At 37.0% G+C, this 27495-nt stretch overlaps 2 protein-coding genes across 2 annotated transcripts; both read left to right on the top strand.

Moving 5' to 3' along the window:
• The first annotated feature begins 9819 nt into the window (after positions 1 to 9819).
• Positions 9820 to 10764, top strand: LOC148129065 (olfactory receptor 10A7-like). Its single transcript, XM_087945933.1, has one exon. It carries the CDS (start codon positions 9832 to 9834, stop codon positions 10762 to 10764), a length of 933 nt encoding a protein of 310 aa, XP_087802059.1. The 5' UTR covers positions 9820 to 9831.
• Positions 10765 to 19436: 8672 nt separating this feature from the next.
• Positions 19437 to 20354, top strand: LOC113427432 (olfactory receptor 5A2-like). The gene has a single exon (XM_026689925.1). It carries the CDS (start codon positions 19437 to 19439, stop codon positions 20352 to 20354), a length of 918 nt encoding a protein of 305 aa, XP_026545710.1.
• The last annotated feature ends 7141 nt before the right edge of the window (positions 20355 to 27495 follow it).

The raw sequence follows: 27495 nt of genomic DNA, 5'->3' as shown, positions 1-27495 counted from the left end.
CATACAGTAGTATATGAAAGGAATATTAAAATGTAGACATGTAAAATTAATAACAACGATACATATTTTCAAGATCATGATTTGTAATTGTAAAAGATGCACATTAAAGCTGAATCATTAGAAAGGCTGAATGAATAAAAATTGATCCTTTTGAATTGTGGTGCTCAGAATTTTGTTCAGAATATCTTGTACTGTGTTAAAAAAAAAAAAAAGCTAGAATATAGATTTATTTCCCTTCACATTGCATAGAAAATAGACACAAAGAAAGAAAATACTGAAATAGTGCCACAGAAATGTGTGGTTTTATCTTATTCATCTTCTTTTAATGACCACATGATCCCTTGAGGGGTGGAGTCGGGGCACCTGAATGGAACTAGCATAGTGTTTTTAATGGCCGGATCTCCTTCCTGTTGCCAATGCAGAGTTTTGTTCAGGAGATATATTCTGAGTGTGCCCAGAGAGAGAAAATTGCCTCTATCTAGGATCAAACTCACAGCCTCCTGATTGTGAGGCAAAAGCTCCACCTCGCCACCGCACCACTCCTATGGTTTTATCCTATTAAGATGTATAAAAATAACTGGGGAAATGATTAAGTAAAAAATATGGATGAGGAAAAAATGCATACAAGATAATATTTTTTGCAAAGTAAAAAAGAGGATAAGTGTTCCGAACTAAACAAACGCGTTAGCTAAAATTCTAATAGTTTTCCTTCCACGACAGGCTTGTAAACCTGCACTTCTGATTGGCCTGCTGAAAGCGGATCGTGATTGGTCGTCTCTGGCTGATCTGATTGGCTGACAGCGAGTCGCCGCTGATTGGACGCTTCCAGCGCGGCAAACTCAAACCATTGGGTGTTGTGACAGCAGCCAGCTCTATAAAAGGAGCTGCTGCTGCCCAAGTATTTGCGCTCTGTTCTGAAGTCACTAATAAAGAGTTGGAGTCACTATTCGATGCCTCGTCTCCGTTCCTTGCGCCTACGCTCCAGATCTAACACTGGCGACGAGGGTGGGATGCGGAGACAATAGAGCTGACTGAACACTCACCGAACGCTACAGAGCACGTGGCTGAGAGCGCACCAAAAAAGCGGCAGAATGACCAACAGCGCCATACCACCCGCTCCATTTGATCCAGCTAACGAAAACTGGGACTCATATATGGACAGGTTTCAGATGTTCCTGGAGACCAACAATCTGAAGGATACTACGCCTGGCAAGAAACGAGTTGTATTCCTGACCCATTGCGGGCCCGCCGTTTTTAAGATGGCAAAGGCACTTGCAAAACCAGCCAAAGTCAAGACAATGGACTGGGACAACCTCGCCCCAATCCTCCGGGACCATTATGCCCCCAGCGGTGCCAACACTCATCAGGAGACACGAGTTTTACCAGAGGGACCAACAGGAAAGCAAAAGTGTTGGAGACTTCATCGCGGACCTCAGAAACCTGGGGGGACTCTGTGGCTTCGCAAATCTCGAAGAAGCCATGAGAGATCGAATCGTCCTGGGTCTAAAAGACCCCACAACCCAGAGCAAGATTATGGCGAAAGGAGACATCGGCCTCGCAGATGTCATCACCGATGCTACTGCAGCAGAAGCAACCAGGAAGTCAGCAGCTCGAATGCGCCGAGCGAACGCACCGCACCGCCAACTCACCAGTGACACTACGCCCTTTTCCGAGAAGCACACAACGACCACCCACCATGAAGACCTCGAATCCTCATCAGAAAGTGAGGAAGAGAAGGTCAACAGACTCAGGTCAGAACCCGATCAGCGAGACCAGCGGAATCGTAAGCCCTCGTATCAATGTGCTGGATGTGGGGGAAATCACCCGCGATCAGACTGCAAATTCCTAGATGCCCTCTGCTGTTCCTGTGGAAAGAGGGGCCACATTGCAAAGGCCTGCAGAAGCAAGCGAGGGTCCAGCCAAAACTGAAGAGAAAATAATTTCCGGCAGACATCAGGCACCCCACCAGTGAATCGGGACCGCCCAAGCAACCCATGGCACCACTACTACAGAAACCGAGCACCAGCCACTTCTACTAGACGAGAAGAGACACACCAAACCATCACCATCAGCCACGCTTCATCCCTTGATGCAAGGATAATCCGAGTGAAGGTCACCATTGAAAAGCGACCATGCGTTATGGAAGTCGACTCCGGGTCGTCCCTATCAATGGTCTCCTGGAAAACCCTCAGGCAGCTGATCCCTGACATCCGTCCGCCAGGACCTCAGCGCTCAGAAAATTATATTAAAAGACTACCAAGGAAACAGAATTCCAGTTGCGGTTCCAGCCACGTCCAAGTCTCCTTCAAAGACCACACCGCAACCCTACCTCTCACCGTCGTCGATAGAGATCGGCCCAGCTTGTTAGGCTTGCAGTGGTTCGCGCCACTAGGAATTGAACTAGCGGGCATCAACCAGACTGGAAGCGATGACTGGGAAGCTGCCCTCGTCCAGGAATTCCAGGACGTGTTTACCAGAAGCTAGGCAAGTACAAGGGATCCCCCATATCGTTTAATCTCAGCCCGATATTGCGCCCATTCGCCTTAGCCTTGTCGAGTGCCCTTTGCACTCAAACCAAAGATTGATGAACAATTGGACAAATTAATAGCCCAGGGCATGTTGGAACCGATTGACCACGCCCGATGGGAGACCCCAATTGTAACCCCAATAAAACCTGACGGATCTTTGAGAATTTGTGGGGATTACCGGGCCACCCTAAATCACGCGCTTCAGCAGAGCACTTACCCTGTGCCTGTGGTCCAACACCTTCTTCACTCCCTTGGGGTCGGAAAAATATTCGCAAAATTGGACCTAGCCCAGGCGTACCAGCAGTTGCCCGTAGATGCAGAGACTGCAGAAGCCCAAACTATAATCACGCACAGAGGTGCATTCAAGTGTAATAGACTCCAGTTCGGAGTGAGCGTAGCACCTGGCATCTTCCAAAGTCTGATGGAAAGATTGCTACAAGGCATAAAAGGGGTCGTACCCTACTTTGATGATGTATTGATAGCCGCCCCCACTAGAAGTCTACTAGAAAAATGACTAAGAATGGTCCTCCAAAAATGTAAAGATGCTGGCCTGAAGGTCAAGAAAGACAAGTGTCAACTATGTACGGAGAGGGTTGAATTCCTTGGGTACCTTCTTGACAAACAGGGAATTCACCCTACTGAGAAAAAATTGGCTGCGATAAAAAATGCCCCGAGACCTAGAAACAAAACAGATCTCCAAGCCTTCCTGGGACTCATTAACTTTTATAACATCTTCCTACCCCAGAAGGCGACTGTTGCTGAACCCCTGCATAGGCTCCTCGACAAGAAGGCTTCTTGGGTCTGGGGACATCGAGAAGAGCGAGCTTTTCAGCAAGTAAAAGACCTTTTAACATCAGATGCTGTATTGATACAATATAACAAGACTTTACCCTTAACTGTCACCTGTGACGCCTCACCGTTTGGAGTAGGAGCCATCCTGAGCCACGTCCTACCAAACGGTACGGAGGCACCTATTGCATTTTTTTTCAAGAACTTTATCTAAAACTGAGAGAAACTATAGCCAACTTGATAAGGAGGCTCTCGCTATTGTGTCTGCGATCAAACGATTCCATGAGTATGTATATGGAAGATCCTTTTCTATAATCACCGATCACAAACCATTACTTGGCCTCTTAGCGGGGGATAAACCAACTCCCCACATCTTATCGCCAAGAATGACACGCTGGTCAGAGTTTCTAGCCGCATACGATTACCCATGCTGATGCTTTGAGCCATTCTCCACTACCAGAAGTCCTAGACGACCGAGCTGCAACCCTAGCTACACTACAAATCGAGAAACTTCCTTCACCACCGTTGACCACACAAGACATCGCCTCTGAAACAAGAAAGGACCCTTGTTTAGCACGAGTCCTCAGCTGGGTGGAAAGAGGTTGGCCTGACAATGAACCCAACGACACCTTTAAGCCCTTCAAACACAGGCAGACTGAACTTTTCTCCCAAAAGGGATGTGTTTTGTGGGGAGACAGAGTTATCATCCCGGGAAAACTACAGCATAAGGTCCTAAAGCTATTGCATGATGGACACCCGGGCATCGTGCGAATGAAGGCACTGGCAAGGAGCTACGCTTGGTGGCCAGGTATAGATAAGCAAATAGAAACCTGGGTGGCCACCTGCAACAAGTGCCAGGAAACACGCTCAACTCCACCAAAAGTACCACCAACTGAATGGGAAGCCCCCCGGGGTCCCTGGTCCCGTATCCACATCAATTTTGTGGGACCCACCAAGGGGCATACATTTCTCATAACAGTGGATGCCTATTCCAACTGGCTAGAGGTCCACAAAATGAGCACCACCACAGAGGCAGTCGTTAAAAAACTAAAAAGACTATTCGCTACACACGGCTTGCCAGATGTCTTGGTTTCAGACAATGGCCCCCAATTCACTGCTTTGGCATTTGAACAGTACCTAGCAGACCGGGGAATACGCCACACTTTAACATCGCCGGCTTACCCTGCGGCCAACGGCAGGGCTGAACGAATGGTCCAATTCATAAAGAAAACCTTACACAAGATGGAGTAAGGGAACATCTACGACAAGGTGACCAGGATGCTTCTCCTCCAACATATTACTCCAAACAGCACTACAAACAAAACCCCAGCCGAACTCCTGATGGGCAGGAAACTTCGCTCATATCTTGACCGCCTACACCCTACCTACATGCCGGAAAAGCCCCTGGGTTCCAGCAGCAAGTATCGCACGTTCAAGGTAGGTGACCCGGTTTTTGCAAAAAACTTTTCCGGTGACCCATTGTGGGTCCCCGCTACCATAACTCAACTTACGGGCCCCTGCTCCTACCGTTTACAAACTGCTGATGGGAAACCGTGGAAGCGCCACATCGACCAACTACGCTCCAGGTTGGCACCTACCCCCTTCACAAGCCCTGAACTTCAAACCTGGGGGGGAGGGAAATCAAGGGGGCCGGAAAAGAGCTAGTATCCAACCCAGTACTCGAAACCCAGCAATCAGCACAACCAACCCTAGGATATTCACCTTCTGAAGAAGAGCCGGGGCAGATGGTCGTCTCTCCACGAAGCAGCACTGCGGCATCGGCAAACCCAGAGAATCCAGATGACAGCCTTGACGGAAGTGGAGATGACAACCCCGAGTCACCCACCGGAGAGGTCAGATCATCATTGCCGCTGAGCTCAGCGAACAGCCCACCGGAACCAGAGTCCGGGCAAAGACTGGTAGAGCAACGCAGATCAGGTAGACAGGTGAAACGACCTGCCTACCTGCGAGAATACATCACCCCACCCCTGAGATGGAACCTAGGAGGGAGGGGTGTTCTGAACTAAACAAACTCGTTAGCTAAAATTCTAATAGTTTTCCTTCCACGACAGGCTTGTAAACCTGCACTTCTGATTGGCCTGCTGAAAGCGGATCGTGATTGGTCGTCTCTGGCTGATCTGATTGGCTGACAGCGAGTCGCCGCTGATTGGACGCTTCCAGCGCGGCAAACTCAAACCATTGGGTGTTGTGACAGCAGCCAGCTCTATAAAAGGAGCTGCTGCTGCCCAAGTATTTGCGCTCTGTTCTGAAGTCACTAATAAAGAGTTGGAGTCACTATTCGATGCCTCGTCTCCGTTCCTTGCGCCCACGCTCCAGATCTAACAATAAGTATATAATCATATATTGTAATTGGGACTGCATCATAAAATGTGAGAAACTATTATATTGGAATTTACTGATAGATATTCCATATCATAGAACTAAAAATATAATGTTTATGGAGTCTTTACAGGTATTTTCATAGGAATGTACATTTTTTTATGCAGACACTGCTGTACTTTTGCCTAAAAACAACATCATTTGCAGCAGTTGTTAGGCAGTTTGTATGATTCAACAAGAGGTAGAAATTTGAAAAACGGCATATGTAACCCAAATAATTATTTCTGACAGGAAGAAAATAAGTCACTTATTTCAAGTCATACACAAATGTTGAAATCATTTATAGTGTCAAGATCAGAGGAAGTAACAGCATTGCTCTATGTTGCACTGGTCAAACCACAATTGAAATACTGTGATCAGGTCTGGTTGTCATAACAAAAAGAAAAAGTATAAGGAGCTACAAAGAAAACAGAGAAAACCACCAAAGTTGGTAATGGGCTTGGCGCCTGAATCCCATTAAAGGATTATGACATCATCCAGAGCATAGAACAACTGAAAGAAGTAATTCAAGATCAGAATATGTGGAAAGACCTGGGCCTATAGGATTGACAAGAATCAAAGTTAACTCAATAAATGACATCATTATCATCATATTTGGCTTAAAGAACAGAATGCCAAAGGAAGCCATGTCTTCCAATACATAAAGAGAGTAGAGAAGGAAATATTTTCTCCATAGCACTAGAGAGTAAGGCAAGATGCATTGCATGGAAACTTTATAATAAGAGTTGAATTAAGGAATGTCTCAAATCAAATTAGTAAACAGACAAATAAAATGAACAGCCATTTGATTTAGATTTTTTTATGAAGATTCCAACATTAGGCAAGGAATTAAACTAAATGACTTTCACATGTTCAACCCTGTGATTCTATGAATAGTGAATAAAGGTACTGACAAAGAAATTTTCTACAAAATAAGAAAATGGCAGACAATTTATAAGATATATATATATATTTGCTGTTTGATCATTACAATTATGCGGGCTATTACGGATAAGAATAAACCTCCAAGCCTCCAAACCTCCAAGATTTCGGTGCTTTTCTTTGTATTCTTTCTAGTTCCTTATAACCTTTCTTTTTATTGAGGCAACCAGAATTGATTACAGTTTTGCAAATATGATTTGGCTTGTACATAAAATCATGCTTTCTCTTATGGAAGTGAGAGAGAGTTATGTCAGAAGTACTCCAAAAGAAAAGCAGCCTTGCTTTATCTCAGTGATCTTCAACCTTTCTGGCTCTGTGGACTAGCAATGTTGGTGGCAGCAGATGGTGACTGGTAGGGAGGAGGGGATCAGAGGTGGTACTCAGCAAGTTCTGACCAGTTTTGGAGAACCGGTAGCAGAAATTTTGAGTAGTTCAGAGACCCGGCAAATACCATCTCTGATTGGAGATTTTACAGTATCCTTCCCCTGCCACGCCCACCAAGCCACACCCACAGAACTGGTAGTAAAAAAAAATTGAATCCCACCACTGGAGGGGATGGTTTCAAACAATGTATCTAATCCCTTGCATATACAAATGGAGCTTTGTTTTGTATAGTCCAGTTTCCAATGTGCCATGGATTGGTATTGGTCTGAGGACCAGGGTTTGAAGACCCCTGCTTTATCTAATGTTACTTATCTCAGAAGAGAGTAATGTGATTAATATGTATGCATGTCTCGTTATGAATTATTACTTTAATAACTTGGCATTTTTATCAGTCAAATCGTTAAAGAAATCACTTTAATACTTAAAATTTTAATGGATTAAGTTATCATGTTCTATAAAAAGAAAATGCTCCAACATGGATCTGGTCCAGTAGGCATCAAGCAGGCAGAAAAATGCCTTTGAGATCAGTCTGCTCACCTGAGACCCAGGGCCCATAAGCTAAATATTACTTCCAACCACAAAAGAAAAGTGCACTAATTTCTAATTCAGTCTTCCTGCTGTATTTTAATGGAATACAGTGGAGCAAAGCTAATTCTTCCCCTTTCCCATTTTTGTACTCGTCCATGCCCTGTGAATGGTAACCTTGAAAAGACATTTGGCATTGCTACTTTGCTATCTTGATTATTTCACTTACATATCCTGACACATTTCATTTATACTTGTGATTTCCTTTGCTGGTAAGTGAACTTTTATACATTAATATAGCCAGAGATAAAAGGAACATCAGCTGAGTCCTACTGTAATTCCCTCATCGTTAGAAGTTAAAGTTCAACTTTATCTAAAATGTCAGCTAAAATGTACCACATTTCGTCTTCTGGATATTTTGCTCATATTTTTTAAGGAAAGTTTTAAAAAATCATATTGTTCCATATAAGAAGTAAGCCACTTTGTTTAAAAACATAAATTAATAATTTTGAATGAAACTGTTTGAATATAAAATTAAAGCATCAGGTAGTATCAAAAGTGCAATAACGATGATAATAAAATTTGATATCCACTATAATAATATTAATTCCTTAAATGTATCTGGATTTCTATCATAAATAAAATGATACTATATATAAAAACTTGATTCCAAAGTGTTTTTGAAATATAAACATGGATGTATATTTTTGAAAGCTCACTAACAGGACCATCTGTGCTTTCTTTGATGTAAGAGCAATTAATATTAGCAAGATTGAGCCTTAGCTAGTATTCAAATAGCTATTTAATAAAAGTATCATATTAGCCTGAAAAACATAGGGAGATACTAAACAGATTCTCTGTAGTTCAGAATCTCTCTTAAATATTAATTCATAATTCAATGAAGTTGATGACTGAAATACCATATATAGTATATACATGTAAGACATATTGCTGTTTGATAAAGGAATTAATAGAATTGATAGAAATTGATCATACCAGCACAAGAACAGGCACTAAGTTCCTAATTCACATAAGTACATATCTACCACACAAGGTGCAAACTGTGCAGAGGGGCCAATGCATGATGAAGGAAGGAATGCATACATTGAATGACATTGAATTGAATGGACTAGACTCTCCCAAATCCAGGTGGAAGATTCCACAGAAGATCATGGAAAATAAAAGGGTTAAGACCCTGTGGCCTTCCAGATTCAGACAGTCAGGCAGGTAATGGCTAATCAACTAGACATTGTAGTAGTTGACAAGCTAGAAGTAAGTGATGGTAATAGATGTAGCTGTGCCAAGTGAAAGCAACATCAGGAAGAAGTATGAGAAGCTGGAGAATTACTAGAAATTGAAGAAGAAACTAAAGAGAATGTAAACTAAAGAGAAAGGTCAAAGTGGTTCCAGTGATGGTAACAGTTCTCAGAACTGTGACTCCTAAACTGGAAGAGTGACTCCATCAGATCCTAGAAATATATCTATGTGTGCACATATGTGATGTGAAGTGATATGGTGTGTGTGTATGTGTGTGTATGTGTGTGTCCTTTGTATATTAGTGTAGCAAAACTCCCATTGGCCTACACATTGGGAGAACTACCATTATAAAAGAAAAATTATTGAATCAGTTATCAAGATTATGCAGTTATAGCTATACAATTTCATTTTAGGCCACTGTGATCAGAATTACCTCTAAAGAATCAAAGATGGTGCATTCAGCTTTGATTTCTCAAACTGCCATGCTTGATGTTGAAAAATGTGTATTTTTTCCCTGTGACTCTTAACCTAAAAGGCACCATTCAGGGAAAAAAAATGAAAATTGAATGTGGGATTTTTGAAATTTGGTTCATACAAATCATTTATTTTCTGGGAAAGTTTTTATAAAACTGTTTGAAATATTCCTTCCCTCCTCTTTAAAGGCATTAAAGGCTTCTTAAATCATCACACTTTAATCTGTAAAAGAAAAGCAAACCAGATATTTACGAATCAGTAGCAGTTTGTTAAGCAATTTTTACCAATCCAAAGAGTAACTAGATTCCTCTTGGTTCTAATCTACAATTTTTATATGTTCAAGAATATTTTAGTAATATAATGCTTAATTTGTGCAATTGGTTAAATGGGACCTTTTTTTAATCTACAGTGTTCAACTGAATAGAGATAGCATGAACTGAGCTTGTGGAGTGCAATATGATGGATTCTTCTGAATTTCAAATGCTACAAATGTTTTCTATCACACATGTTTAAATTGACTTTCCGGACCAGTATACATGTAATGTGAAATACAATGCAAGATAACCACACTGTCATCACTCATTTCATCCTTCTGGGATTTGGGGAGCTTCATGGTATGCAGATGTTATTGTTCATGTTGTTTTTAATAATTTACATATTTACCATGATGGCCAATTTCCTTACTGTTCTTCTAATTATGGTTGATCAGCATTTGCATATACCCATGTATTTCTTTTTAGGCAATTTGTCCTGTTTGGAAATGATGTACAGCTCTACAATCTTGCCTAAGATGTTGGACGGTTTTTTAACAGGAGAAAAATCCATATCTTTCAATGGATGTATTACACAGTTTTATTTCTTTGCTTCCTTGGGTAGCACAGAATGCTATCTCCTTTCTGTGATGTCTTATGATCGATTTTTAGCCATATGTAAGCCTCTACATTATGCTACTGCAATGAGAATTACACGCTGCATCCAGCTAGCTATTGTGTCTTGGATCAATGGCACGGTGTTTACATCTGTATATTTGGTCTTAATGTTACAGCTTTGGTTCTGTGGCCCCAATGAAATTGACCATTTCTTTTGTGAATCCTTACCATTAATAAAGCTATCATGCAGTAATACCACAGTTGCAAAATATACCATTGCAATCCTGGCTTATACATTTACATTTCCTCCTTTTATTTTGACTTTTATGTCTTACATATTTATATTAAGGACCATTTTGAGAATACCATCTAGAATTGGGAGACAAAAGGCCTTTTCTACCTGTTCCTCTCATTTGATTGTTGTGTCTTTTTTCTATGGGGCAATAACAATTGTATACCTGATGCCCGAAACTGAACAAATGAAAAATTATACCAAATTATTTTCACTGTTATACACAGTGCTTCCCTCACTACTCAATCCCCTAATATACACATTGAGAAACAAGGCCATCAAAGAAGCCCTGAAGAAGCTATTTGGTAGATTTTTGGAAAAATAGGTTTTTACCATGTGTTTGAAAGAGATGCAATAATGTACAGGTTTGTAGTTAATGGGGCTCACCTTAGAAAGCTTCTAGAAATACAGCTCAATATACATTTTCAATGTGCAGTTGGATAGCTCCATATTTTGAACTATATTGTTATTTGAATTTCTCCTTCTTGGACACATTAAGAATAATCATATATTATAGCTTTATCAGTTAGATTTCATTAGAATCAAAAAAATTTAAAAAACCCTACTTTTTGACTTTTCTTGATTTTTTTTACCTGCTTTTCTCATATCATGATTGCTTGTTCATATTATGGGAGTGATAAATTGATTTCTCTGCAAACCAAGGTGAATACCTTTATCTACAGCTTAAGAAACAATGAAATCTATGAAGGAGTCAGAGGATTATGTGTGAAACAATTAAAGGAATATTGTTCCAAAAGAAACAATGTAGAGGCATTTTAGATAGTATGAATTATTATATGGGAATAATCTATACAATTACTAATAAAAGCTCTTAACAATTTGTACATATTGTTCAAATTCAAGCATTATTTGAATATATTAAATTTCCTGTAAGAAATCACAAACTTGCTGACATTTAATACAATCATCTAGTGCAGGGGTGTCAAACTCAAGGGTGCTTAAATCCAGCCCATGGGGCTGGCCTGGAAATATCATTTTAGCCTCTGGTGGCTAAAATGAACTGTGTGTGCCCCCCCCCCGGTGCCCCCATGGCTTTCTGCAGCACTCTACCAGCCAAAAATGTGCCCCAAAATGGACCAAAAATGAGGTGAAAAATGAACTGAAAACGGCCAAAAATGGGCAGTCTTCTAAATCTGATACATTTATTGTAGTATTCTAAAACTACAGTTCAGCAGAGGCTAAGATGTAGGTGCTACCAAAACAAATCTTTGGGGTTTTTAGTACCCACTAAAGGTATTGTATTGTTTTTTATACTTTTATACTTTTGTTGTTATTTTCATATGTGCTTGTATGTATATTATGTGAATATGGATATTTTGAAATGGACCAACTCAATTGCTGATGTATTTGTAATTTTTAAAGACCAAAATTGTGATGCCCTTGTGCAGCTGATTTTGCACAAGGCATCTGTACCAAAGCATCTGGAAGGCTTTTACATGATTAGGTGATGAACAATGGTGGAGACATTGATAAAATGCTTACTTCTTCTTGTAATGCATACTAGTAAATTTCATATAAGCATCTGCACTCCTTTTCAAAAAAATATTTTTCTTTGTAACTGCACTGTGAAGTTGGAGAGTTAACATCTTGACATCATAATTCCATAAATCAGGGATGTATTTGTGTTTGATTGTTAGATAAATAAATATTTATAATTTATAGATATTTAGTGCTTGCTTATTGGCTATACAAATGGGATATGTATACGGATTCCAAGCTGGAAAGTTAACTTATTTCTATGCATTATATATAAAGGCATCTGTATAGGGTAGAAAATATTAAGAATGCTAAACAAAGCTAGGGACTGCGTGTATGCACAAAGATGGCAGGGATGTGCTGGGTCACTGCATTTTTAATGCTTCTGTACTGACAGCCATCACTACCAGTTTTCATTTCTGTGGACCAAATCAGATTAATCATTTCTATTGTGTTACCTGCAATGCTTCAACTGGCATGTATAGATACATATGTGGTAGAAGCCCTTATCCTTGCCCTGAGTGTGATTGTACTCATGTTACCTTTTACCTTCATAGTGATTTCTTATGTTCAGATTGCCATAGTAGTGCTAAGCATGCACTCAACCAAAGGTCATCAAAGAGCCTTCTCTACTTGTGCTACCCACCTCACTGTTGTTACATTATTTTACAGCAACATTGGCTTCACTTACTTAAAACCCAGATCTCATCATGTAGCAGACCAGGAGAAAAGGGCCTCAGTCTTCTATGCTTTGGTCTCACCCATGCTGAATCCCATCATCATTTATAGCCTGAGAAACAAGAGGCTTTGGCCAAAGCAATGGGTAAAGTCAGTTGAGTTACACATGCTTTTTTATTTAAACTGGAGACATTTAAGAATAGAAGCTTTCTTCATCCATCCAAGGAATGTTTACATTGTATTTTCCTATAAGTGCCACAGATGATGAATTATGTGACCATTTGGATTAAGCATAAGGACTTGGAAATATATAATGTGTTTAAAAACATTTAAAATGTTGCTCTTGTGTTCATTTCCTAAATTCTGCTTTAATACAAAAGTATCATATTAGGAGCATACTTTATTATGGATACAAGACACAATGAATGTATTAGGAGTACAACAAAAATATAGAACTATCTTGTTACATTATTGATTACTATAAAATTGTTATCTATCTTAATGATATACAGAAGTTAAATTATATTGTTATATTTATTCTACATCTATTAAGTTTAAATATTTCTATAAAATGTTTTAATCACATCTTTAATGCAACAATGGAGTTTGCCAAAGCTAAAATTCTGCAATCTGTGCTAATAAAATGATACATGTGGTATAGCTGAATGCTATAGTGAAACTAATACATAGAAACAATATACCTGCAATAATATTTATTGTTTAATATATACAATATTATAATCAACCTGCAGTTATAAATTTAAATCTGTAGCCATAGCATTAATTTATATTGCTTGTTTTTAGTGTTTCATTTTGAACTGATAGCAACTTTGAATGCAGTGTAAAGTTGTTCTTGGATCTATTACCCATGTGTGAAATCTATCGAGATAGCAAACACTGTTAATTTTTCACCTATGAAGATTGGCTAAAAGATTTATTATTATATAATAGTAAAGGGGAGAAGCAGTTTAATATTGTAGTTAAAAAAAAGAGGCCTAGAAACTGGATAACTGCAAATTGTAATCTACATCAGACACAAAGCCTCCAGGGAAACTTTGGGCCACCCTCTTTCAGTCCTTGGAAGAGAGCAGTGACAAGATTCCTTTGAAAATGTTGCCAAGGTCTTGCAGGCAGTCATCAAGAGTCACAGTTGGGTACACAGCTACACAAGGAGAGAGATGGGAGGAAAAACATCTAGATAGAAAAATCTATACTTCCTCTATAACAATAAATTGTAGATATGTGCTGATTTAGGTGATTTTTTTAACAAACAGGCAAAGATGACAACTTTCAAACAACATGGTCAAAGTTTTAGAGATATTTTCTTTAGAACATTTCCTACTGCTCCACATCCTTTTGTTTTCATTGCATTGATCATCTAATGATATTAGATTAATTTGTAGAGGAACTCAGAAACAGACATTAATTTCACTTTAAATCAGCAGGCAAGCAAGTTAATTTCTCTTTCACTTTAGAGCTGAGCACAGAACAGACAGAGATAAACTACATTCAGATTCTCTCTTCAAGTTTCAGCCCTCAATTCAGCTCTCATTGGCTGACCCTGCCACCAAATTCCACTCCAGTTCATGAACATACTCTAACCCTCCTCCCTTCATAACTGGAATAGACATAAATCCAATTACCTTTAATATTCTTCAGATACCTGTATTTTTAGATCCACATTCACAGTTCCCTCCAAATACCTGAATATTTTCTTTATACCTATCCAACGCAATTGTGTTGATCCCCACCTTTATCTTTCTATTTTACTTGTTCAGTTTTAGGTAATGCCAATACTTCTTTGTAGTTCCTTGGCTCATACCCTATATTACACACTTTAACTTCACTAGCAGAATACCTGTCAGGTGGAATCCCCTTGTTCCATCACTCTGACCTGCGTGGCACTGACTGCTCCTGTGTGTCAACCCTCTCTTGCTTCATAACTTGTTCAGCTTCTCCTCCCTGAATGCTGACACCATCACTAAGTGAGTTACCATCACTGTGAGTTACTGTCACTAAGTGAGTTATGTCACTAAGTGAATCATTCCACAAATTTGCATCAATTCTATTCCAATTTTGCTCTGCAAAGCTTGCAGACCTTGAAAACACTATTCTTTTGCTCCCATAGCTAAACTGATAAATCTTTGAGCCTGGCTCATAGCCCACAAATCTGAGCTTTCTAGCCTTTGGTTGCCCCTTTCTTCTAATTGCTTTTGTAATATGCACCCATGCATTGCTTCCAAACATCCTTAAATGTGCTAGATATGGTTTTCTCCCATATAGCACTGCATGTGGAGTATCATTAATGGAGGAACTCCACAACCAATTAACTAAATAATTAGTAGTCAATATAGCTTCACCCCAATATGACCTGCTTAGACCAGAATCTTCTAGCAGTGAGTCCTTCATGTTTTGCAAGGCTCCATTCCATCTCTCAGCAACACCATTCTCAGCTGCTGTGTAAGGTTTTGTGCATCTGTGTTTTATTCCTAAATGTGCCAACCACTGTTGAAAACTTTTTGATATGAATTCTGAACCTCTGTCAGTTTGCAGTGACATAACTGTTATTTATACCTTCTGTCTACAAAGCTTACCCATTGCTTAAATTCCTGTAGCACGTCTGTTTTACTCTTTAGTAAATAGCAGAACCCAAACCTGCTATAGTCATCTACAATAACCAGCGCATATTTAGCTCCTCCCAAATTGGCTGGCATTGGGCCCATTAAATCTGCATGTACCAGCTCTAGAGCTCTTGCTGTCTGCCTTCTTGCTTCCTTGGACTTTGATATTTTTCATACTGTACAAGGCAAATATGCCTTACATCCCCTTAAATTTAGACTTTCTGCAAATTGGCCCAACTTGTGCAAATTGGCCCATCTTCTGCAAAACCTGGAAGCTGGCATGCCCAAGCTTTCTATGTAAAAGATGAACACATGAATCATGTTTTGCAACATTGCTAAATGTTTGTACACATTGATTTTTTTTGTCCCTGTAATATATAAAGGTTATCATACTTTATGCCTTTTGCACAGACAATCCCATTTTTCTTTATAAGACACTGCCCATTTACAAATGTGATCTCAAATCCTTGCTTGTCTATACTAGAGACACTCAGCAAATTAAGTTCCATTTCTGGCACACATAAAACATTATTAAACTTTGGAACATTATTAAATATGGAATTTACATACTGCCTCTTCCAATGTCTTTAGCCTTCTTGCCATTTGCCAAGGCTACTGTGACTCCAGCAGCTGCATCCATCCTGTAAAACAATTTAGCATTATTAATAATCATTTGGCTAGCCATTGATCTCTCCTGCAATAGCTGACTTTTACAATTGCAATTTGTCCATCAACTTGTCTTTCTTGCAAACTGCTTCTTCTGTTTTGCAAACAGTCTTTTTGGAAACAGTCTCTCTTTAAATGAGTCGTTTGTCCACAAATGAAGCACCTATTCCTGGGTTGCAACCTGATATCTCCTGTTGCTCTTCTCTTTTCTGGAGACAGACAGTCTGTGGAATTTTCCATTCTGTTCTTTGGCCCCCCTCCTCGGGAATTTCTCCTTGTGGCTAATTAAACAAGCTTTAAGGGCTTCTAAATACAGCTCCTGCTCTGGTATGCATTCAAACACAGCAGAAATAATGTCCCAAGTTTCAGCTAAGCTGTTCAAAACTACCAGCACTTTCTGAGATTCACCCATACCTGAAGCCCTTCTAAACAGAACACAGATACCGACATCCCATAAATTCTTCTGAAGATATTACATAGCCCAGTAATGAAACATTTGGAAACCAACCCACAAGTTTGCAGAATGAACCTTCACTCCCACATTCTCTGTTTAGCAATGAATCATTATTTAATTTAATTTAATTCTGTAACATTCCATTCTTACTGTATTCAGCAAACAACCTTACGTGCAAAGCATCCCACAGTTTAGGGATAATTTAACCATGTAATATACTATGTATACATAAACAAATGTAGAGAAATCTTTCAGATATCTCCCAGTGAAATACTGGGAAATAAAACCATACTTTATTTTCCAAATTATTTCATTGTTACTGTTCATATTCTTTAAATTAGAATTATGCCATACACTTATCCAGACACACTTGACAAACTATCCCTGTAGTTTTTGTATTTTCTCTTCCCATCTTTCTTTATGAATAGGAAAACAATAACAGCATTCTTTGTTCCTTAGGGCGCAGATGACATTTTCACACATAAAAATCCACATTTTAATATTTCTTTTGCTACACAACTTCCAGCTTTATCATTTTTAAAAATTATTAAAGAATTCCCTGACTTCCATCATATATTTATTATATATTAAGAACTATAGTATTCATTTCAGTTCTACTCAGAATTTCCTCACTTCAGTTCTATTTGGTGGCTTCCCATTTTTTGAAGGGAAGTCTAGGAAAGACTCCCAAACAATCTTTAAACAGTCATGCACTGACAGAGAAGAGGTGGGTCTGAATGCCTGCAATTCTTGGTAAGGAACAAGCCATCAGAAAATATGTCAGCTTTTCCTTTCAGCTGCTCATTTTTCTTATAATGGTTAGGTTTTAATTGCAGTTTTTGTAGCTCTACAATATCTTGATTTATGACAAGTTATTTTCTGACCTATTTTATAACCCCTTGCTGGACATTCATAACATTTTCTATTCTTTCATTGTTCACTATTAAATTCAAAATTATTATTTTTTTCCATAAGGAAATTGCAATGGGACTTAGATTTACACAGGATTATACTATAAATTTTGATTTTTTTTCTTTTACAAAAAAACTCCTGTGTGTGTGTGTGTGTGTGTGTGTGTGTGTGTGTGTGTGTTTGTGTGTACATATAATTGATGGGTCAATAATATTCTGCAAATGTAAAATGATATCCAAAAGCAGGAAATAACAGTTGGACCTGATTTGCAATTTGAAGAATTGGAATCTGATTCGTTGTTGTCAGATGTGAAAGTGTTTAGTTTGCTAGAAAAGATAAAAAAGAATACAAATATAAGAAATTCTGAAATAATGGTTATGATGAAGGATGGACTTCCTTCATAAGAAGACTATTGTTTTGTTAAGGAGAATTATTCAAAAATGGATGTTCAGAGATATTTACAATAAAGACTGATGAACTTTTGGACATGAGGTGCAATTGTTGGGAAAACTCCCAATAAAAATATAGGAAAGGTTTCATTATTAATAGAAAAATGTGGATATTTGATCCTGGATGCAAATATATTAATTGTGGTGATTTGTGGTAAAAAAGAAAAAAGAAACTGTGTAGACTTTCTATGAGTCAATTACAATAATAGACTGTTATCAACATGCTTTGAATGTTTACTTTGCTGTAGTTTAACCTGTTAATTTTTTTTTTTTTTACATAGATAATGTCTGACATCTATTTGGGTTACAAATAGATGTACAAGCTTATACATTTTGGACCTCCATCACAAGACGGGAAGCTTTTATTGTTGCAGTAGTTTTGTCAATGTTGAAATAGGGGTGATAATATGTGTTTCTATGCTTTTTTAAATTCACACATTTTTCAATATTTTTGTCTAGTTTTTCTCTTCATTTTTTTTTCTTTTGGAATTTGGATTTTAATCTCATGAGTAAAGTAATTTTTTAAAGAATTCCTTCAGATCAGTTTCATCCCAAGTAATTGCATAATGCTTACTTTTAAATTTTATTTGGAGGCTTTTTTAGTTCTCTTCAATTAAAAAAAAAACTTTGAGCAATACATTTGCATTTTCTCTTTCTTTTTTAATCTCAGGCATTTGATTTCTTTGACTATATTCTGCAGTTATCTTTTATTCTCTAAGTACATTATGTCACATATTTCTTAATTTTTACAGCTACCCCTTAACTATCTTTTTTATTTACATTATAATAACTATTTTACCCAGCAGCCATTTTCATACTTCCTATCATTGCAACTCAATGCATTTGTGTGACTGCAACATTTCTTTTCACTTGGTTTCAAGCAGATTCTATATAATCTTTCCTTATATCTACTTCCTTTCCATTTTCTTGGCAGATCAATATATTTGGTTTTTTTTTTTTTCATACATAACTTATGCTTTTCTTCTTGCAGTCATTCTACTTTGCTCTACTTTGCTCTTTTTCACTATTCATCCATGACAATTGTTTTACAAGATCCACTCTAATGCTTTCAAGACACCCCCACCTCCAAATAGGAAATAATATTAGCTATTAGTTGAATTCTGTTGTGCAGGCTTAGCATAACATAATACAACTAGTCATATGTTTAAATAATTGATCCAATGGGGAATGAATTCCCAATCAAAAAAATATTTAATTCTGTTTCAGCATCTCTGTTAACTAATAGTTGCTCTGATGTTTTCCCCATGAAGGTACTTTCTCTTCCTCTCTCCCTCCCTCTCTCTTTCTCTCTCTCTCTCTCTCTCTCTCTCACACACACACACATCTATCTATCTATCTATCTATCTATCTATCTATCTATCTATCTATCTATCTATCTATCTATATCATCATCATCATCATCATCATCATCATCACCATCATCATCATCTATCTCTAACTGGCTAGCAATTCAAAATGAATAGCTACAAGAGGTAATTCATTTTTAAAAAAGCAATTAATAATTGATATTTTTTTCCAGATTATTGTCCCATTGAGGCAAGATGGATAGACCTACAATAGTTATGGGAGCACAGTTAGAAGACTTAAAGATCAAATTGGAAGCAAAGATTCATAGAAAAATCTGTCTATGTGACTTCTTTGACATGGTACCAACTTGATGCCACATAATCAATTAATTAATGCCATTTAGAAATGTACCATGGAAAACAAAACTGTTGTGCTTGAATTTCTCCTCTTGGGATTCTCTGGTGACCCAACATTCCAGGTTTTCTTGTTCCTGTTATTTTTATCAATCTACTTAATAACCTTAGTAGGAAATATGGTCATCATATTGGTAATATGGGCTTATCCTCAATTATACACTCCAATGTATTTCTTTCTCATCAACTTATCCTTCCTTGACATCTGTTTTTCTTCTGTAACAGTTCCCAAAATGCTACAGAATCTCCTGGCTACTAAAAAGACAATTTCTCTTTGTGGCTGCATAGCTCAGGTTTTTTTCTTTATTTTCCTATTTGGAACAGAGATCTTCTTACTTTCAGCAATGGCATATGATCGTTATGCTGCTATATGCTACCCACTGAGATACAGCACTATTATCAACCATCGCTTGTGCATCCAAATGGTATTGGCTGCATGGCTGTCAGGTTTCCTGGATTCTTCTGTCAATACTCTTTTTTTAACTAACTTAAATTTCTGTGGTCCCAGTAACATTACTCATTTCAGCTGTGAGTTACCTCTGCTATTGCAGCTGTCTTGCACTAGTAGCTTTGCCAATGAAATGGTCATTCTTATCTTTAGCATGCCATTAGGATTTACTGCCCTTCTTCTAATTATAACGTCCTATGTACATATTGTTGGCTCCATTCTCAAGATAAATTCTGCAAAAGGAAGGCAGAAGGCCTTCTCTACTTGTGTTTCCCACCTCACAGTAGTTTTCTTGTTTTGTGGGACTGCTTTGATTAGATACATGAAACCTGCCTCTAGCTACTCAGACACCATGGACAAGCTAGTGTCAATCCAGTATAGTATCCTAACTCCTATGTTAAACCCCATTATATACAGTCTGAAAAACAAAGATGTAAAAAATGCTTTAAAGAAGCTTTTTAGAAAGTGACTTCAAATAGGCCCTTGAACTTACTGAATTTTGAGATTAAGAAAGAGAATGCATTAAGGCAGAAATAGCAAGACTGGTGATTATGATATGGCAGATTTCATTAAATTACTAACTGAAGTTGTCACTTTCTCCTACAATTTTATCCACTCCCTTTAAATTATGGGATGTTTGGAAGGGCTTGCACTCTGAGGGCTTTCATTTCTTCACTTATGGTTTATTTCAATCAAACAGATCCTACTTGGTATAGAATGCCATATTTATTAAGACCATATGTGTTAAGACTTCATGGCTGATAGTTTAAGATACGTCATGACTACAGTTGCATTTCTTATGGAACTGAATATACTAAGTCAGAGAAGGGCATTCTAACCTAACACAAGGCTCTTTGGTGCTCCTGGAATAAGTGTGAGTGTGCGTGCGTGCACATGCACACACGCACACACACACACAGACACACGCTAAGGCTATTAAATTAGGAAACTGCAGGCAAAAGCTCACTAGTTCATTATACCCATTAGATAAACTGCTTTGAAGATCTAGCTCCTTATTTCTACTTAAATTAAATTGCAATTGTTGGGAAAGTCATCAGTTAAAAACCTAAGGAAAGATTTCATTATTAATAGTGAAATGAGGGTGTTTGACTCAAAGATAATAATCAAGATGATTTGCAATAAAAACAACTGCGTAGACTTTCTATTAGTAAATTACAGTAACAGACTGTTAACAAAGTGCTTTGAATGTTTACTTTGCTGTAGTTTTCCTGTTAATTGTTATTTTCACATATATAATATCTGGCAGGTTAATTGGGTTACAAATAGATGTACAAGCTTATAAATTTTAGACTTGCAAGGATGGAAGCTATTATTGTTTTAGTTTTGTCAGTGTTCAACTGGGGGGGATGGTTTTATTTAGTTTTGCTTCTGTTTAACTTTTTTCATTTGGATTTTAAATTTTTGAATATAATAAACATTTCTTTAAAAAAATTCTTCACTTCAGTTTTATCCCAAGTAATTATATAATTTTTATTTTGGAATTTATTTCAGTCTGGTAGAGACTTTTTGTATAGTTCTCTTCACCATTTGGCAATACTTTTGCATTTTTGTTTTCTTTTTTAATTTCAAGCACTTTATAAATTTTTGCACTTGAATTTACTCAACTTTGAGACTATCTTGATGAAGTGTCTCCTGCTTGAATGGGGTTTCCTAGGTCTGCTGCATGTATTTGTATGAAATATGTATTTGTTTGAAAAGAAAGACTATGTAATTAAATCCTACTCTTGTAGTTTGGGCAAGGTGGTGGAGGACAGAAGAGAATTATGACAGCAGAAATACTAAGTTTGACCTTAGTTTATTAAAATGTTTATTAAACATTAATAAACTGTTTATTAAAATGTTTATTAAACATTTTAAGATGCCTTCCTCTGCATCTCCCTGCACATACCCCATGCAAAAAATAAATCTTTTTTTTTTTTTGCTGCATTCTCCTGATGTAATGTCTGAAGAACTGTGTTATTTATTTGTTAAGATGGGGATATTTTCTCTTCAGAATAGGACAACTTGCCAAGCCACAGCCAACTTGCTGTACCTAACTCACTATGGCCAATTCGCTGCAGGACAACTCGCCATGGCCAACTCACTGTAGGATAATGCAGTTCAGAAACAATTTAACAATGCTATTTAATTATTTAATTTTTTTTTTAATTTTTGCAATTCACATTTCATTCTGTCCCTCCTTTTACATCCTTTCTTTACTGATTGTATTCTACTATTTTTATAATATTAGTCTACCTCTTGTCCTGCAGTGAGTTGTCCTGTGGTGAGTTGGCTGTGGAAAATTATCCTGAAGCGAGTTAGCTATGAGTTAGCTTTTATGGTAGTAAGTCAACACATGTATGTGATTGGATGTGATTTTGTGGTGGCCATAAAATAAATTGCTATGATCATTAAGTGAATCCATAATCATTAAGTGTGTCATAACAGGCAAAAATACAAAAAAACCCATCAAAAATATCATAAATCATGTTTACATGACTATGGGATACTGCAACTACTTTTAAAATTGAATTAGTTGCAAAGCACCTGAAAAGCAGTGACCATGTAATGAAAACCCAACATTTTAAATCAGGGTCTGTCATAATTTCAAATGATTGTTAAACTGCAATTCAAATCCAATTCCAAGAACTAATTTTGAACTATAAAGTCTGTCATGCTTGTTGAGATGAGGACACAAATCTTCTGATAAATATAAGTAGATTAAGTAGGGACTGAGATGTTCTAAAAAGTTGAGTGGCATTACCTCTGATCTTTATTCTCCCAATAGAAATTTTGTCCACACAAATTAGGAAGAATGAGGAAATTATAGGAACTAAAATAAAGAAGGAAGAATACAAAATACAAGCATTTGCAGATGATATGGTATTTTTTTATAGAAAAGCCAAATGAGAGTGGGAATTTTTGATTAAAAGAAATAGAAGAATTTAGCAAGGATTCCAAACTAACAAGAATAAAACCAAAATGTTAGTTAAAAATTTGACAGACCATCAAAAGTGGGAAATAGAAAAGGAAATAAAACTGCAAATCACAAATAAGATTAAATATTTAAGTATTTGGCTGATATCAAGGTGCTCATCATTAAAAGAGGATAATTATGACAAATTAATGAGTCAAATGAAAAAAAAGATTTAGAAATATGGAGTAAATTACAATTATCCTTAATAGGAAAGATTGCAGAAATAAAAATGAACCTATTACCAAGGTTATATTTATTTCAGACAGTCCCTATAAAATTAAATTAAAGGAATTTTTTGAGGAATTGAATAGAGTAGCACTGAAATTTATATGGGAAGGGGAAAAAAACCCTGCATAAGGTTAAAATTATTGCAAGATAATAAATAGAGAGGTGGCTTTGTACTCCCGGACTGGGCATTGTACCAACATGCAGCAGTGCTAATTTGGATCAAAGAATGGATCATCCTGGGTAACAAGAGGTTATTAACTCTTGAAGGACATGATCTACAAATTGGTTGGCATGCTGCTATGTGGGAGAAGAGAAATAAGACAAGTTCTCACTTTTTAAACCACTGAATAAGGGAGGCACTATTGGAGATCTGGAACGGAATTAGGAAATAACATTACATTAAAATACCAGGTTGGTTTTCCATCATGGAAGCCATGATATATCCAAATAATTTAGATATAAATAAAACAATGAGATACAATCAATTATTAGATGATCAAGGGTATTGAAATCAAATCAAAAATTGAAAGAGGAAGGCATAGTGATAGATTGATGGCTCTACCTACAATTGCAAACAAAATATAAAAAAGACATAGAAGAATTTGGTATAGATAAAATGCCACAACAACTAGACAAAATATTATTAGGATCAGAGGAAAAAATTATAACCAAAATGTATAATTATCTTTTAAAATTTGATAGAAAAGAGGAGGTAGTGAAACCAACCATGATAACCTGGATGAAAAATTTTGGATACAGCATACAATTAGAAAACTGCGAAAGACTATGAACTAAAAATTATAAATCAACTTTGGCAACCTCATATAAAGAAAATTTGTATAAAATGTTTTATCATTGACATCTAGCACCGGCGAGATTGGCTAAAATGTATCCAAACCTAAAATCAGAGTGTTGGAAATGCAAAAAGAAACTCGGTACATTATTTCACATGTGGTGGACTTACCCAAAAGAAAAAGAATTCTGGAATAAGATACAGATCTGGCTACAGGAAATAACAAGTCTAAAGATAGTACCCAAACCTGAAATGTTTTTATTAGGGATAACCAAAGGAGAATATACAAAAAAGAATGAACATCTATTGAAACACATCTTAACAGTGGCCAGGATAATATATGCTCAAACTTGGAAATTAAATAATACAGCCCCAGATGACATGATTATCAAAAAAAAATAATGGATTGCACAGAAATGAACAAATTCACAATGGAATTGCAGAAGAGGAAAGATAAAGAATTCTATATGGCCTGGGAAAAATGGTGTGTGTGTGTGTGTTCGGGTCTTTTCCCATGTAAGATTGAGAGCATCTTGGCAACATTTCGATGAAGTCCCACTTGCAATCTTCAGGCTGATGCTTCCGGCTTCGTGCTTGTGCGAGCAAAGCGTGATCAGAGCTGCAGTCTCCCTATATATACTGGTGGGGAGGTTGGCTGTGTTGTCATTTCTTGATTGGTTGATGGAGTTGATGTTTCATATATATGAATGATATAACTGGTGTCACAAATAACTGCAAAATATGTATATAGAACTTGTTTTTTAAAGGTGAAAATTTAATAAGCTTTATTAAAATTAAAAAGTTGGGTGACATTTTGTGACGGAAATAAGGCAAAAATGATACTATTTCACTATCTTTATTACTAGAGCACATGTTCAGATATTAGGTAGTATTTATGCATGAGATCGATCATATTATTCATATTCTACCAGCATTGTTGCAAGTTATTCTTCACCTGCTTCATCTCTTGGACCTTCCATGAAACCCAAGGACCCATCCACATTTGGTAAGGCAGGAAAAGACTACTCAGAAAGAATCCTATAGACCATCATTTTTCCCACCTACCCACACAATGCTTAACAAAGTATTCAACAGCTCTAAACCTCAAGAATGCTGGGAAATTCAGGTCGTCTTCCGGTTTGCAAGGCTTTGGCGGCAGCAGGAATCTGCGATCGTGCACGGTTTCTGCTGCGCTCACCACTGGAGTGCCCCTGATCCAGCCGGATTTGGGGGCTAATAGTTACACCATTGAGGTAACTGAAGATAGGGGAGACCCAGCAGGGGTCAAAGGGAATCACAACCCCCCTCCTCAGCTGACTTTACTCCCTTTTCCGAAGGCAGTGGAGCGGCGGTCAGCAATGGCCACCACAAAGAAGCTTGCATCTGGATAAGAATGTGCAGGAGGAAGCTGAAAAAGTGAAAGTTCTGGCTGACCGGGATAATAAGTAGCATCTAAATACCCTGGAATTTTAATTTCATCAAAGATACATCGTTCCCAAAGAAGATTGGGAAAAGCGGCGGATGAAAGTTAAAAGGGAAAGTTTGTTTTTTCTCACTCTCCTTCCTTACGGTGATAGCAGATGAAAATCGGAAAAACCCGTTCTGGCACTAGCAGGTAATTAAATTTGAAAGTTAAAGCCAAGGGGACATTAAAGATTTCTGAACATTGAAAAAGAATTTTTTTTTATTTTTTTACTCTTTGCTATAAGTGGGAAGGGAGAGGAAAAGAATTAACATTAAGATTTTTGCTGGAGGAGGCTGCTTGGAACTTATAAGACTAGAGCTAAATTGTAACAAGACTTCTAAAAGATACATTTTGGAACTTTGCAATTGAACTGTACCCCAGGAAGAGAAAGTATAAAAAGAAGAAAGTGCTAAATGAAACAGACTGTGTGTATTTGGTCTGCTTGGTGACTTTGGGACCTTTGGAAATTATTATTTGAAAGACTAAAAACTTTTGGGTTGTTTTAAAAACTTTTTCACTATGGCATTACTTGTTAATGAACTGAAAATGGAATTCAAAAAGCTAAAAGAAGAGGAACAAGAAGGGAATGGCTCTTCTGGATCTGTTTTTCATTTTTTTAGAAATGGCGATTTCTACCTATCAGCAATTACAAGAACAAGAAGGCTGGGATGATGAAGAAGAAGCCATCTTTAATAAACAAACAACTTTAGTTGGGAAAGAAAAGGGAAAGAGGGGAAAGAGAATGGAGAATTTAAGACTTAAAAAAACAACCAAAAAAGGGAAAACTAAAGTGAAAAATCGATACAATGTTAGAAAGCAACAGAAAAGAGGAATACAGAAGAGGGTGGAGATTAAGAGGGTGGAGATCAAGAGACGGGGGGGTAAAAAGGCTAGACTGGAGAAGAAAGGAGGGGGAAAAAGGAAGAGAAGTTACAAAGGTTTGAAACAAGATGTAAAGAAACAGGATTTATTTAGAGATAATGGGTAAAAATATAATTTTAAAAGAGATTCTGCAAAAGTACATAAGACTGTATTGTTGTATTTGTATTTGAAATAATGTTAGAAAACTGGAACACTATATGATTATAAAATGAGATAAAATAAAATGCTTAAGATTTAATGATAGAGTTTAATTTGCCATGGATTATTGTTTTAATTATATTATAACTTATCATTTTCCTATTTTAAAATATAGTATGCAGCTTTAGAATGTACTAAGCAGAATCAAAATGGAAACTATATATTATTTTAAGTGTTAAATTTAGGGGAAAGATATAAAGGCGTCATACTTCAATCAGTGATTACAGGAGAAATTTTGTGTTAATGAGAAAAGATAACAGATAATTGAAATAGAACAGACAAATGATACAAGCATAATGATTTAAATTGAAATGAAATAAATAAGATAAAATTAAGAGAATAAAAAGAGGGGATAAGCTATATAGAAAATGTAGAATGATAAATAAGATATGAAATGGTGAGCATGAATTTATGTCTGTATAAAAAGATGTAACCTGGGACTAAGCCGCTTTCCAAAAAGAAGTTTTATGCTCTCATGCTTTGTGTTTTGTTTGTGTATGTTTGTTTATTGAAAATTAATAAAATTTTCATTAAAAAAAAAAGAATGCTGGGAAATTCCCAAACACATTGTAAAAATATTCCAGATCCACCAAAATTTGGGGGCAGGCCATGTAAACTGACCCATCCTTCCTATGAAGGCTGGTGGCTACAATTCACTCCATAGTCATGAGGAAAATATCTAGGCAAATGATTGATGGGAATTCTTCTTTACTCAGAACATGCCTCCAAGGTGAAATACTAAGTCTAATGTGGGTTGGACTAACCTTTCAATGATTTTATATTTCTTACCAATCCACACTGATTCCCTTTCCTTTATATAATAATAATGTATTAAACTTGTGTATGCCCCTGTTAATTAGATTTTGTTTATTTTATTTGGAGCAAAGTGTATCATTTTTCAATAAAAATAAATTTATACCAATATTTGGGACTTGGATAATATTACTCAATATTCTAGCCAATGTAGATTACTAAAAGTCATTATTCTTCCTCGGAAATATTTGTTGCCATTTTAATCTCTGCTGATGATGAATATTCAGTTCCTGTCTGCTAGAGACATGAGTAGA

This window comes from Notechis scutatus, chromosome Z (assembly GCF_049901735.1).
Source record: "Notechis scutatus isolate UNSWTSFEM ecotype Mainland chromosome Z, rNotScu1.2, whole genome shotgun sequence".
NCBI lineage: Eukaryota > Metazoa > Chordata > Lepidosauria > Squamata > Elapidae > Notechis > Notechis scutatus.
The sequence above is the reverse complement of the archived record's forward strand: the minus strand, read 5'-3'. Positions and strand labels throughout refer to the sequence as shown.